The sequence below is a fragment of the Scomber scombrus genome, unplaced genomic scaffold, assembly GCF_963691925.1.
Source record: "Scomber scombrus unplaced genomic scaffold, fScoSco1.1 SCAFFOLD_497, whole genome shotgun sequence".
Taxonomy (NCBI): domain Eukaryota; kingdom Metazoa; phylum Chordata; class Actinopteri; order Scombriformes; family Scombridae; genus Scomber; species Scomber scombrus.
In genome coordinates, this window is record NW_026910287.1 from 1 (window position 1) to 14,883 (window position 14,883).

The 14,883-nt window shown below is 41.0% G+C and overlaps 1 protein-coding gene across 1 annotated transcript; it reads left to right on the top strand.

Moving 5' to 3' along the window:
* Positions 1–29: 29 nt before the first annotated feature.
* On the top strand, positions 30–14,883 carry LOC133976857 (trichohyalin-like; the record flags this gene model as incomplete). The annotated part of the gene is given in 6 exon segments (XM_062415057.1): positions 30–100; positions 6,535–6,597; positions 7,142–7,280; positions 7,500–7,590; positions 12,444–12,522; positions 13,117–14,883. Coding segments are annotated over 6 exon segments (1,950 nt in total).

Below are 14,883 nucleotides of genomic sequence, written 5' to 3' on the forward strand. Positions count from 1 at the left end.
GGGGTTGTTGGCAGTCTCATTCCATGTAGCAGTGACAACACAGGGACAGTGATGGCAGAGCTGGAGATTGACCAGTCCAACCTTCCACGTGTCCAGGAAGGTAAGCATTTAACTCTACACTGACTCAACTCTTTATACATCTGTAGGAAAAAGAAAAGAAAACCATGCAGCATCCCACAGAGTATGGAGAGAAAAAAAAAGTGTGCGCAGAATGTGCCATGCTTTATGGTCTGTCTTGGGGAAAAGTTGTTTTTGTTCAGACCCTCCATAGGGAAGGGTCAGAGGTCAGGGTCAGCTACAAAACTTCAGACATGGAGCCATTAGGGATTAAGTGTTTAAAGTAAGAATACTTCAGCACAGCGGATGTTTAAAACAGACTTGACTTTCCCTGTGCATGCACAAGAGAATGAGACATTAGAAAACTTCCCGTGGGTTTTTTTTTTCTTCTTTCCTTGTTATTGTGTGTGTGTGTGTGTGTGTGTGTGTGTGTGTGTGTGTGTGTGTGTGTGTGTAAAGAGTAATGGCTTCTTTTCTCCTGACCTTGTGTGTCTCTGTGCTTGATTCCTGTGCTATCAGTAGGCCATGTCCTGCACAGATAGGAAGTGGCTTGCCAAATGTTTTGACTATATGCAGCAGATATCCACAGGTCCTATCAAACTGTACAGTGGTACACAGAAAGATCTCAGGAGGTGCGCATGTGTTGGGTGCAGATAGGAGCTAGGAATGAGATGGCTGTTCCTGATTTGGGGGAAAGCAAGTGTTCTCAATCAAGAGATGAAAGCTTGTTTCTTTATACTGAAATGCTCTGACTTGCGGTACAGCGGTTGTTATGTCGAATTATACAGCTCCAAAACCTTAATCAAAAAAACAGTTAAGTTCAAATTTAATTTCAAAGTCAATTTATCTTATAAGCTCCAACAGTGCAACTATGATGGATGTTTGGTCTCTGGACTATAAGACCTCAATTATGAATTGACTGCCCAGCATATGCAGACATTAAGATAAGCTGTAATGAGAGTTCTAGGAGAGCTATCAGCAAACTGGTGGTGTAAAAAACTCCACTTATTAAGAATATATAGTTACAGTATTGTCTAATTTTTATGCTAATGCAAGTTCATTTTGATTGTTTGTATGTAAGTATGAAAACATTCCCAGGTGGTTGCAGACCGTTGACTCAGTGTTTGACATGTCTGCACTAATGAATGGGATGGAAAGAGGTCTGCATGTCTTTTATCAAGGGAGATAATTCGGCAGTCCACCACTCTTGTTTCCATACACAAAGGGTACACTGTGCGGCTTTGCATTTTCATGCTTTATCGAGCAGAGGCCGGTGCACAAACAAAGCCGGTAATAGCAGCTATAAACTGCTAATTGAGACTGCAGCAGGATGTAAATCAGATGTCTGGACCGTGTTCGTTTTTCCTCTCATCATCTACTTTAACAGGACAAATTTGTCAAACTGTGCCCTTGTCACTCTCCGCGGCACGGGGGTCGCTCATTTAACGTCCCATTGTGAATGTTTATGCTTCAATTTCCCTAAGAGCCGTTATTCCCCGCGTCCCACTTCTCCTTCACTTTCCTCCCCATCCGAGAGTCTTGGCCAAGTCAGCTCTCTTTGTTTTCACTGCCCCCCTTATCAGTTCCTGTTTTGTCCCTCCTCTGGCTGCTCCTGATATAGCCTGATGTGCCGAGGGAATGCAGCTCCCAGAGGAATTCCCCCGCCGCCCGCCCCCCTCGTTCCTAGTTTCACTCTCACCAACTGACCCAGAGTCCCATTACCCCACACCTCTCTTTGTTCTCCATGACAACCTGGTCCAGTTCATGAACCGGCTAGCCCAGTGCTAGTTTATAACACAACACAGAGAGCTGTAGGATGGACAGACACTTTTTATGGTGAAAATGTGTGCAAAAAAAAAAGCAGCGAGCAGGAGAACACAGAACGGGCCAGGGAGGAGAGAGAGAGAGAGAGAGAGAGAGAGAGAGAGAGAGAGAGAGAGAGAGAGGGCGGTCGGTGGGGGATTTTGGCTGAAAATAGAACCCTTGTCATTTTTTTCCTTTCGCCAGTTTCTTTGTTTGGCAGGCACTTGCCACTGCTGCTATCCAAGTGGCTGCGAAGATAAAAGAGAAATATCTCTGTCAGTGTTTGATCTGTTGCTACCTTGAGCTGGATGCCTGAGACAATCTGCCTAATTCTGTTTTTAGATGATTGGCTGTTTTTTTTTTTTGGGAGTTTTTCAGCTGTTCTACTAGAAGACAAAGTGCATACACATCCATCTAGGAGATAACTATTTTGTTACATCAGCAAAAAAGGGAGAAAAAAAAACTTTTTTTTTTTTTTAGACCTTTAGTAACAAGGAATTTTCAAAGAGACAAGAGGTATTAAAAGTAGGAAATAATTAGGTTTTGAGGTCATAAAGGTTGTAGTTTTACCCTTCTCTCAGTCTCACTCTAGTCACAGTCCACACACACATAGGCATATAAACAGTCTGTGCTTGGCTGCTGCTAATATTTTGAAATCTTATCTACTTGTTTCTTGGCCTTTCCACTTTTCTTAGACAATCTCATTCCCTATTTGGATTTTAGCTCCTCACGTTCAAATGTCACAGCCAATTTCTGTCGTCTGCTGGATCTTTTGATTTACTATCCTCTTAGAAAGCAGACACAGGCCTGACAGGGTCCTTTCAGTGTCCTTATTAAGAAGCTTAAAGCAGGAGTCTCTTTTAAGATTATGAAAACACGCCGGGCCCAGACTCACGCCGAGCATGTGTTTTTACTGTTGGCCCTGAATGCCTTACATCCTGTCCCTCAAAACCAGTTTAGCAGTCATAATAACACAGTCCTCTTGTCCCTCCCCTATAGGGTAATGAGTGAGGAAAAACAAGTTAACCAGCAATGCAAACACACACCCACAGACTGTCATCTCCCTCCATCTTTGCCTCGTTCCTTCGTCGTTCTGTTTGCTTAACTCTAGAGTTGGACTTTAAGAGTAAACTCATGTTTTAAACTGTCAATTTCTCCTGTCGGATTAAAACCAAGGCACTGACTTAATCCCTCCTCATTGACAGACTGGACGCATAAGGGCAGGTTGGAGATCCATTTAGCAGATAGTCTCTTAAGCTCCACGACAGGTGTAAGTGGTAATGCATGTCCGTCTTGGTATGGGTTAACTCTCGGGTGTAGGCTTACAGGGTCATTTATGGTGTAAACAGACTCTTTTGGTGGCTTAGTATAGTCAGGGTGATTTCCATGAACTTTGACTGTTGAGCCTCTATAGACTGAAACAAACCCAATACCCTTTTTTTTTCTTCCGATTTTGAGGATTTAGGGAGTTTTTGACTAGATTAGATCACAGCAGTGTTTCAGAGGCCTGTTTTCTCACTTCCCTATTTACAGAACAAGACAAAGGGGAGACATCCTCAGTTTGACTATTTGTATCAACTCAAGAGCCAGTTCTGTAAATGTTGAAATTTAACATTGCAGGCTCTAGTAGTTCAGGTACGGCAAAGCAATAATGAAATGACTCACTTTTAGTCGAGAACAAATGTTTTTAAAAAGTTGCAAGATAGAGATCAGGGAATGTTAAGTCAGTATGTTTGTGTCTGGGAGGAGAAAATGTTCCAAATTGTTTTGAATACAAACTTATCAAAGCAACAAACACAGAAAAGCATTCTTAAAGCCTGGGATTGATATGTAATGTGTTTGTACTTCTAAAGATGGTCACAGCTGTAGAGTGTAGGCGCAATATGTCTCTCTTACAATGAGTCTCGAGGCCTCCAATTTGTTCTCAACATCAACAACACCATCCAGCACAACTTCAGCTGGTAAGTAAACTTCTAGGATGTTTGCTTGGCATCTTTTTTTCTCTTTTCTTTGCTTTTGAATTATTCTCCTTCTAACAAAAGGATATAAAAAAAACGCCATTGAAGCTTCAAGTAAACATACTGAGAGTGACTGGCTCAGCTTTGACATGTCCCGTGCAGTGCATACAGTGACAGCATGGTTTACATGCACAATATCACGGATGCTGGTTCATATTTGCCCTTCAAAAAATTCAACAGTCCCATATGTGTTTCACTGCTTTTCTGCAGTTTTAACAATATGCTGTCAAATAAAGTAGTTACAACTACAACAGGCAAGATAATACAAAAATATCTTCTCTAACATGTATGCTTTAGTTTACAGTGTTATACGAGTATAACATGTATTGGGTTACTTATAGCTGGGTTAAGAGCTTAGACAAGTTATTATAATCAACATATGGCATTTATGTGCATCAACTTGGATCATAAACGGAATACTTGAGTATCTTGAGTGTTAAGTGCTGGGATTTAAGTGTAGCTGTTGTATCCACAGATGTGACCCAGCCTGCTCTGATAAGCTCAGCAGAGGGATTAGTAGTTGGACAGGTGTTTTTAATTGGCCGTGCCTCTGGCTCAGGCTGGAGACATTCCTCTCTGCACTGAGCTAAAGCTCTTCTTAAACTCCGTCTCCTGTCCCCTTCCTGGCATGTGACAGCACCACAGTAGGAAAAGACAGCTTTTCTATGTTTCCTGATTGAAAAAATAAGTGAGGTGGCGACGTATGGTCACATGGAGCTGTGTGTCTGCAAGTTTGAGGAAACAGATGGACTACAGTGCTGCTGTCTGTGTTTATTTTCTTTTGAATAACTTTGAGTTTGTTTGACAGACTTAGAACATGCATGTGCTGCAGCGCATAGCTTGGCTATTGTGGCTCATTAACAACTTCTGCAAACACTTAACATGTTCATATATAGGAATAAAAGTCTACAACTCTGAAACAGCCAAAAGTAGTGTGCAGATCAAACAGTAATGCCACAATGTATCCATATATCACAACCATATGACTGGATTTTTAAACTTCATTTAGGTCACAACAGAGCAGTTAACTGTCTCCCTTCTTGACCTATTTAACTTGTCATATTTGAAGACTTACTTTGCATATTTTTTTTCTTGTATTTTCATTCCAGTTCCCAGCTTTTTCAGCTTTCTGGCAATAAAGGACAAGGCTCAGAATTAATGACATGAAACTGATATATTTTATTAACATATCCAGCAGCAGGTAGCCAGACTACGGGACCATGAAATAGGGAAGACTAGGTTTGCCGCAAAGATAAGGATAACCTGACACAGAGAAGTCTTAGTTAAGGCCTTTGGATTTATGACAGACTTAGAGAGTTCATTCTACATACACTCCAATACCATCAATGGGCCATGTGTTGAAGTTGTTAATAGTTTTAGATTTCTTGGCATACACATCCCAGACACCCTCACATGGTCTCGTAACACCAATTGCATCCTCAACAAAGCACAGCAGAGTCTCAGACTTCATCTTAAGAGGTTTGGCGTGAGCACCAAAACTCTTGTAAACTTTTAGTGCTGTACTGTTGAGTGTCCTGACAGGCTGTAACACTGTGTGGTTTGGCAACCTGACTGCTCAGAGTTGCAGACTGTTAAATAGACAGCAGCAACAATCATTGGCAGGGAAACGCCACAACTTAATAATATTTACACCACTCACTGCAAAAGGAAAGCCCAAAACATCTTTAAGGACACCAGCCACCCTGTTGTGTTGTGTCATGTTCTGTTCTCGCTCCTTCCATCTAAAATGACATCACCAGAGCATCAAATCACACAACACACATCTCATTGTGTTTATTATGTATACATATTAATGCATTGTGTACTCAGTCTATGTGTTAAAGCACAGAGAGCCAGAGCACAAGTATTTCATCCAGACACATGGCAATAAAGATGAACTTGAACTTGAACATTTGTACCAGCTGCACTGGCAGCCCTACGTAAATGGTTACAAGGGGTAATTTCTAAACTTTGCATCCTGATTTGATAGTCATAGTGAGCACATTGGTAAAAGGAAAACAGGCTTCTATCGCTTTAGATCCTTTCAACAACAGCTTTAAAGATATTGTCTTTTGTAATGCTGTTATTATGAAATGCAAACACACCTTTTCAGAGCTGTCACATTATTGCTTTTGTTAGAATGAGGTGGTCTTGTTTTACAGCTACTGAACTCGGTGACTTTGGGAGGACAGTAATAATTATGGACACTTGGGAGCTTCTCTGGAGCATTAATACCCTGTAATGATAGGGATTTTATGAGAGCCTTTTATATATTTTACAGCAAATTCATGCCAGCGCAGTGTATAGTTGTTTTTGTCTGAAGTTTTAAGGGATACTCCTCTGTCTTTGTCTGTATTGTATAAACAGACATGATAACACACAGCACTCATACTGTATTGTTTCCCTTTAGACAAAGAGTTGAACCAAAAGCTCCCCTATATTGTCTCTGTTGAAGGGCTTCAACAATTTCAGCTCTTGTTCTGTCTGGAGCACAGAGGGCCTTTAAACACCTTTATTGTTCTGTTTTAGTTATCATAAAGCTGGGATAGCTGCTCACTTTATTAAACAGTTAAATTCCCCCTCTGTTCAGTTTTAAACGCAACACTTTGTAACCTTTTGTATGATACTGAAGTGTTGCTGTCCTCTGTTGTTTCAGTGTGCCAGTGTTTTGCTGTGCTGGAGGATGGAGCGTTGGCACACCACCTGCAGGAGCAGGAGAGTAAGTCCAATGTCAAGCTACCATGTGACAGCTGCACAGCTGCATATCACTTACATGTAGAGTCATTTATATTGTGGGCTGCTCTCCTGTCTGGCTTAGTGAATCACCACTTTCTGTGTTGTGAGCTTTCATATTTAGTTATCTTGATAAATAATTCAGCTATGGAATGTTCTTTATATGTTAATGGAAATTATATATTTATAATAAATTATACTTAAATAAAATCCAGTTTTATGACTGCCAGATGTAGTTTAGTAACTGTTGAATACTTCTTATGGTTTTTCAAGGAAGACTGAGAAACCAAAGGTGGATATGTATGAACTTTGTCTGTCAAGCTCATGTCAAAATAGTCACTGTTTGTCTTTGCATAGTGTGACATATAATTTGATTTCTGTGTCTAGGATTCCTCAAACCATGTTTCATATAAACAACACATTATTCATTGTGATTAATAATTGTGTTAAATATTTTACAAACCTGTGTCCTTCATTGTGCTTATTAAACAGTCTTACCCTCTCTGTTTTTCTCTGCTTTACATTCACAGTTGAGCAATACTATACCACCAACATCCAGAAGAACCAGCTAGTGCAGAATGACATCCGCGTAGCCAAGAAGATGCAGGATGAAGAGGAGGAGGAGCAGGCCCAGCAGAGTGCCCTCCTCAGACAGGCGTCCAGACAACTGTAGGTGACCATGCTCAGACATCACTGCTTGTCCTCCCTGATCTAAGCACACACCCTCTGCTGATATGTAGTTTTTGGGTTTTAGAGTCTGAATCATTTATAATGCAGAGATGTATGAACTGTTGCAGTGTGTTGAATTTCTGTTGTACTGTATATCGTGTTGACTGTTGAGTTAAGAAAAAGTTTAAGCAGTTGTTTTCTCCTCTACCTGTCCTGTAGGGAGGAGCAGGACTTTGAGTTTGCCCGTGTAATTCAGGAGGAGATTCAGCGGTGTGCTGAGGAAGCCCAGAGGAGGGAGCAGGATGATGAGGTGAGCACAAACAGTTATACCCCCATCTAATTATGTCCCCATTTAATTACATCCCTCCAGTCAACGCTTTAAAGATCTATCAACGTTTTTTTAAAGACATTTTCACGGTCAATGTGGTCATTCATTAATTGCCGGTGGTCATCTGGTTCAAACTTTTACAACATTTATATTGAGAATGGAATTAGGATTCACAGTCCCTTCAGTCCTTTCCCGCAGTGAATACATACTCCAGTCAAACTTGACATGTTCAGACAAATCCAGTACAAAGAGTGCAAGGGTCAGTTCTGATATGACTTGAATCCACACCCACTTGTTAATTATTCACCAACCACTTTTTTATATGATAAATCTTTTCAAATTAGAAATCTGCACCCATCAGTGTCTGCATTGATTTCTCATAGTATTCCTTACTTAAGAAGCTCTTGAAATGAAAAGATACCTTCCTTGGAAACTATCTGCAGTTTCATGGAAACTTCTTTTCATTCTGATTAAAATCATTCCAGTTGAAGATTTCAGATCAATAGAGGATGTGATCTAATATGTTCTGGTGTTTACACGTGCAAACAGCTGTGTGACATGCATAAAAGTGATCATCACCACAATGACAATAACTCCACCTTAAGTCAACTGGTCAGGTTAGGCTAACCCATTGTCGCTAACTATGGGGCTAACTTTAATCAGCAGGTGGCAAGCAGGACACAGAAACTTGACTTGGGTCTTGAGAACTTGTTGCATTCATTTACTGACTAATAGCCTAAGCTCGTGCCACCACGTGGGGAAAACGAATAAGAATATATTTATTCCATCCAGAGAGAAACAATCAGATTTAGCATTTACATGGTTATGATTTGCTAATATTTCCCCATTGAAAGGATATTCAAAGGTTTACACTACTCCTCTCAACCCGATTAAAAAATTCCAACAATGAGTGAGTTTTACTAATTTCTCATTTCTCTTTGCCCACAACACATATTGTATTACTCCAAATTTCAAATGAACCTGTGCTTTACTACTTGAAATGCAAAAAATATTGGATCATCTTTTAGATGCCCTGCAATCAAACAAGAGCTACTTTTGTAAATGAGAAGAGACAGGTGAAATGGCTAACAACTCCCATAATAGCTCTGTTTACTATATCCTATTAAAATCAATGCACGCCACATTAAACAGGTAAATCATGATCCATCCCAGTCATCAGACACACTGATAGAGGGGCTTGAGTCTAGGCCAACTCATTAGAGAGAAAAACATGTACTCAGCTCACCTGACTTGCATTTTTTAAGACTGTGGGAGGTAAACTCACACTATGCCGTGAGTGACCATGCAGTCCATCATATGATATAATTGGTGGACTATAAAATTATCAATCCATCAAAAATGAATCTTTGTGGTTCTAAGATACAGCTGGTTATGACAATACAAAAAAAACTCGAAAATATTGTGGAATATGAAGACATATTCACTGAATGACCGATATCTGAAAACAAGGTTGAAAATTAGTGCTCCTTTAAATCACACATTCTGTCATTTTTAAATTAAAAACTTCACAGTGTCAAGCTTAGCTTGAAACTGAATGCTGTCCCAGCTAATAAGAAGACACCAATGTGACAGCAGCGTTTGTAAAGCGAAATATTTTGAGGGATTTGCTCCTGAGACAGGAACAAATCCTTTTCTGTGGGTGTCAAGTTGCTGGCAGTAACCAGAGCAGAGAGAAACGCTGTATGAACAAGTTCAGCTTTGACACATTACAGTGATAAAACAGAAACTCGGACAAAAGCAAATTAAGACCTCACCCTTTGAGTATCAAATACTCACCCCATGTTGGCCTGAAAGGTGGATTTTAAAAGACAGTTGTTAATTTCCTTCTTGAGAATGGCTGTGGTCAGCTTGAATTTTTCTTGAGTTTTATTAGTCAGGGAAAAAGTATAAATGTCCATGGAAACATCTCAAACTGACATAGTAGACTATCTTAATGTGGAATGGGGTTATTGGAGTTTGCAGGTTATTTTTCACATGGTGTCACATAGAATAGCTGCTTTTAAAGATAGATGAATTATACTTTGTATCTCAAACTACAACACTGAGTGTACACAATAACAAACATAATGTAATCTAAAGGGACAACCGTGGAAGTAAGCACAATTCAAAATAGCACCAGCATAAACTGTCAACTTGAAAAGCAGATTCAGCAAAGGAACTCATAGACTTGTGTGGCACACAGGACATACTTGTATTTCATTTAATTATCTGCCTGTTACCAGCAGGTCAGGGAATATCATATGGTTCACTCTACTCTCCCTGAGGACAAACTGAGTCCATAATGAATGGCAGTTTCAGCAGTTGCAGCAGCAAGTGCTGCTTTGGGCCTCTGATTTATCCACTGTGCCATAAGAGGCCCATATGAGCCAAGTCAGCAGTTAAGCAGAGACACAACCTGTCAGCTACCCATCCACATGATGGCTCAACATGGTACATTGCCTGTTAAACATCAGAATGTATTGTCATTGTGAGCATGTTGGCATTAGCATTCAGCTCAGAGCTTCACTTTGCTTAATTATAGCCTCACAGAGCTGCTAGCATGAATGTGGACTCTGTCTGTTTTTAATGTTTTTCTTACCATCTGATTTTGAATACAAGTATGATCAAATCCAGATTACTCTGATAGTTGTGGTTACATTTATGTTGTCCATATCCCTGACTTCCAATTTGTGGTGTAGCACTACCTTTCTCCAAAATGTACAAATGTAAAAAACAATTAATCGTGTAACCCAAACACAACAGGGCAACCAGATGGTACCCATCAATCATCTCTGCCTTGTTGTTCCAGTGTGCACTCAGAAGCCCCTAAAAAACTTTGTTTTTATGTCTCTGCATTTTTACAACGCACATGTACATTTCTGAACAGCAGTGGCTTTACAAAAAAACAACCCACCAATAGAAATGAAGAGTTGAGCTGTGTAAGCAGAAGAGCAGTGAGGGGGGAAAAACAGCCAACTCTGCCACGAAACTCTCCAGCTGGTCCAGTGGAGCTGTCTGCGTCACAAGGCTGCTCCAGCATAATATTTTCCTTTACCCTGCAGTTTCCTTTTTAGAGACGGCTGCCTTGAACAGGATTATAAAAGTTCCTTGTTTTGGAGGATGTGAGGTCATAGAGGCTGTGGGGTTCATTCATCATTATTACAGGGGTTGAGTTTGGACTCAGGTGTCCATACTTAGAGATACATGTTAAAGCCTTGTTTACTGACTGGGTTAAAAGTCATGCCAGGTTAATGCAGCACATGGTGTGTGAACGTCTTCTGCTCTGTGGATGTAATAGTTTCTTTTTTATGAGTGTTGATGTTAGGATCACATGATGAGCTATTACCACTCCTGTTAGCCTACCTTCCTTAATGACCGACTGATCAGAGGTGTTGATTAAATATATGCCTCCCTGTAGATAGTGCCTTTAATTAAGGAACAGAAGGCTTCAAGCTGTGCAGTTTTAAATGCCAGATCCCTGTGGCACTCCATGCCTAACCTGCCGTGGCAAGCTGCTAATTGTCTGCTGATGCTGGCAAAGTGGCTGACACGCACGCTCTGATTGCAAAGCAAAAGCAGCTGCATTAGCTTTTAGTTATGATTTATGTTGCAGATAAAGTCTACAGAGGGGTATTTGATAGAATTCACTGGTAGAATATGCTGATTTGTAGGGAATATTATTAGCTATGGCCTTTCCAAGAAAAGTAACACAGAGACATTATGCGGAGGCTTTCCTTCAGAGAATAGACAAGTATAGTAGCTTTGGTAAGAGCTAACATTCCCCAGTGACAAGGTGTTATTTCAAGTGAAACAGTCCTGTTGACCTGCTTCTGTTGGAGTTTTTCTGGACCAGAGTGCAGGCTGAAGGAGATGAAAAGTTAGCTTGTCTCTCATTTAGTTTCCTAATTTCCACTGAGTCAGTCAAAGCCCCGCCTGGACCAGTTAGTTTGGCCAACAAGAGCCAGCTTTGTGTTTAATAGAAACTATTAAGATGTTGGATCACCTCAGAGTGGCACTAGGCCACCAACAATGTTCTGCATTTGGTAGAGTGTCTTCTGTAGATATTCCAGATTTTGGTTTATGTTACACTGTTGCTGTTACTAGAACACTAATAATGTATGTAAACTTGAAGGGAGCTGAGGATACAATATAATTTAACAGACAAAGCAGTATGGCTTTCTTAGTTTTTGTATGTTCAGGAACTAAGCAGTAACAGAAAAGGAAAACCATCCTCACAATTGATAAAATCTCTCTGCCATTAATCAAAAGTTTCCTAAACAATATTTTTCTTGTGTGTCATTGAGTGAGGGGTAAAGTTGTTACGTTGCTGTACTATGTTATGCTGCCACCTGCTGGTTGTAAAAGACACAGGATACATGATGCCTTTGACAAAATTCCTGCAGTCTTGCTAATTTATGGTTGTGTACCAGTGGTAGAACTGGTAACTCACAGTGGGTGGAGCTGTATTTGACATTTTGTAATGCTTTAAACATGGTATGAGGGTATCAGGACAGTCCATTATTGACTTTGCTGGGATAATCAAATTAGTTTCATGATTGTTTTTTGAAATAAGGCCAAATGAGCCTAATGAACCAAATTATATGACCTAATTATTGTCAAAAGATGCAGGTTAGGACTGATGGGTTGTAACGAGGTCATTCAGTGGTACATTCTTCTCTAAGCCAAAACATGTGAGCTAAATATGTGCCAGTTGAATTGCTTATTTGACAGAACAGCTCCATCTCTCTGTAACTTTCATTTAGCCGTAATTCATATTGATTAAACATTATGGGTTATAATACAAACAAGCAATCAGTATGCCTATCTCTCTACAGGAAATTGCTAAACAAATGCAGGAAGAAGAAGAACAGAGGACCAGCAGGAGGAGCAGAGACCAGGAGGCCCATAGTGAAGGTACAGTTTGAGTTTTGTCATTCTGTTTAGTTTTTTATTGGCTGGATGCTTAAGTTGTGACATTAGTCCACAACCATAAGATTCTCTGAAATCATTTTAAAGGAAAACATTTACATTCTTAGGGATGTGACGGTTTTCAAAAAAATGTATGCAGACATTTAGAGAAATATATAAGAGGAACTAGGGCTTCTTCAGCTGACCATGCTTTGCTCTGCTGCTACTCCTTACTATTGTTGTACTTAAGTCATTCTCCACACATAAAGTATGAACAAAGCATGCCCTACATAACTATCTCACTTTTTTATTATCTCTAAATTGTGTTGTTTTGTAAATCATTTGCATGTATGTAACGTTATCTTTTTTATTGTCTTTTACGCATGACAGTACATCTGTATTTCAATATATAAAAGTATTGGAATGCCTTAGTTTTATCTAAAACATTTGTATAAATATAACATTTATATACTCATTCTTAAGCAACTGTTTTTAATGCTATGTGTTACCTCATTATTAACTGCACTTGTTTAAAAGTACCTGCTAACAGCCTCACCCACCCTCCCTGCTTTTGTGTTTGCATGTTTTGCATTATTAAAGGCAGCACTAGCAATCCTGCTCCGCCATCCCCAAACCAGAACACATGCAGCAGCCTTGACCAAGGAGAGGAGCAGTACTCATCTACCACCACCAGGTGGCAATGTTCCACCTCTCACAACCATTCAAACTTAACCGGGCCTCAGGCTGACTGCCCCAGAGGGGTTGCAGCTCAGAAAAACACAAGATCATGGTCAAATGAAGGACACACATATTCCATTAGGCAAATCAGGAGTGAATTAACTGAGTCTTTTAGTGAGGATTCAGAGGACTCGGACACATTTTTCTCTGAACAGCTCTCTCTCAGGTCTCAGAGACTGAATGAAAGACACAACACAGCACCTCCCCGACGACGAGCATCTTTACATCAGCCGCGAGAGAGAAACTACAGAAGTCTTAGCACTAACAGCAGGTTCACAGAGGAGCATCGAGGCAGGGAGGAGGAAATAGGAGAGAGGGATGAGGATTATTATGAAAATGATCACCTAGAGAAGAGGAGGCCTAGGGATGGGAAGCAGGAAAGGAACCATAGAGGGGAGAATGAGGGTTGGCGCAGGAGCAGCGATCACGATAGAGACTTTAGGTTAGTAGAGGGTAGAGAAAGGCGATGTAGTCGCAGTGAATCTGTCAGGCTACCTGCCAGGAGTAGTACCTGGACCTACAAGGACAACCCGGACAAACATGTTCGCTTTCAGAATGACACCAGGATTTCTAACGGGCACCAGGATGAAAGCAGCCGAGTCTGGGAGATGCTAGGCCAGGTCCTCAGAGAGAGAGGTGTGCCCGTGAGGTTTGGTGGCAATGAGGCACCCCTGCAAATAAGACCTCAAAGCAGAGACAGCCAAGTGCTTCATGGGAGTGAGGTCTCCTGCGGCGACTCCCAACCACATCAGAGAGTCTTCCAGAGAGCTGCCACCACCAGGCACAGTTTCCATGGAGATATCAGGGAAAGGAGGAGATTGTCATACCAAGAGAACTGTGTGAGAGATCACAGAGTAGACCGAGACAGGCACCGAGACGATATGGAGCATGAGGGAGCGGTTTATGAGATTAGTAGTAGAGACTCATATTTGATTAACAGGGAAGGGGGAGGCAGTAGAAGGTGGAAGGAGCACCGGCACACTAATGGTGACGAGGGGGAGAGGAATGCAAATGATTGCAGGGTCAAGAGGACAACTAGCGAACGCAGGCATTGGCACAGGACGATAGATGAAAGGTTAAGCTCAGAGGAGGAGCAGGAGGTGGCGAGGAGAGTAGAGCGGCCCCATCACAGAGCCTCACAGCGTAGCCAAAGCCTCAGCAACAGCGGGGCTTCAACCAGGGATAGGTCAAGGAACATGGCAGCAGGTACTGTAACACCCAGAACTGCAGCCAACTCCAATCTGCAGAGGGAAAGCTTCCAAAGCTGTACTCCCTATCTCTGTGTGCATCTGCTCCTCTCATCTTCCTTCAATCATCGTCAAATCTGGAGAAATTTTGTCTTTAGTGGTAATTTGGGGTCTCTAACTGAAGTGGGATATTTTCCTGTTTGATTTCTACAATTCCAGTAGTCCTGAAATAATCTTCAGTGATTCTTATCTTCACCCTCATCATCAATCTTTCAATCTTGATGTAGCCAGAGAAAAAATACAATGGGATCAATTTCAAAACCTAGCAACATGACTTTACTTGCTGTCCTCTCATCTTTCGGTGTGACTCAAATTTCATCGGCCTCTTTGTGATTCAGATTCCCCTGCATTTATGAATCATCACTGATTTTCACGTCTTACA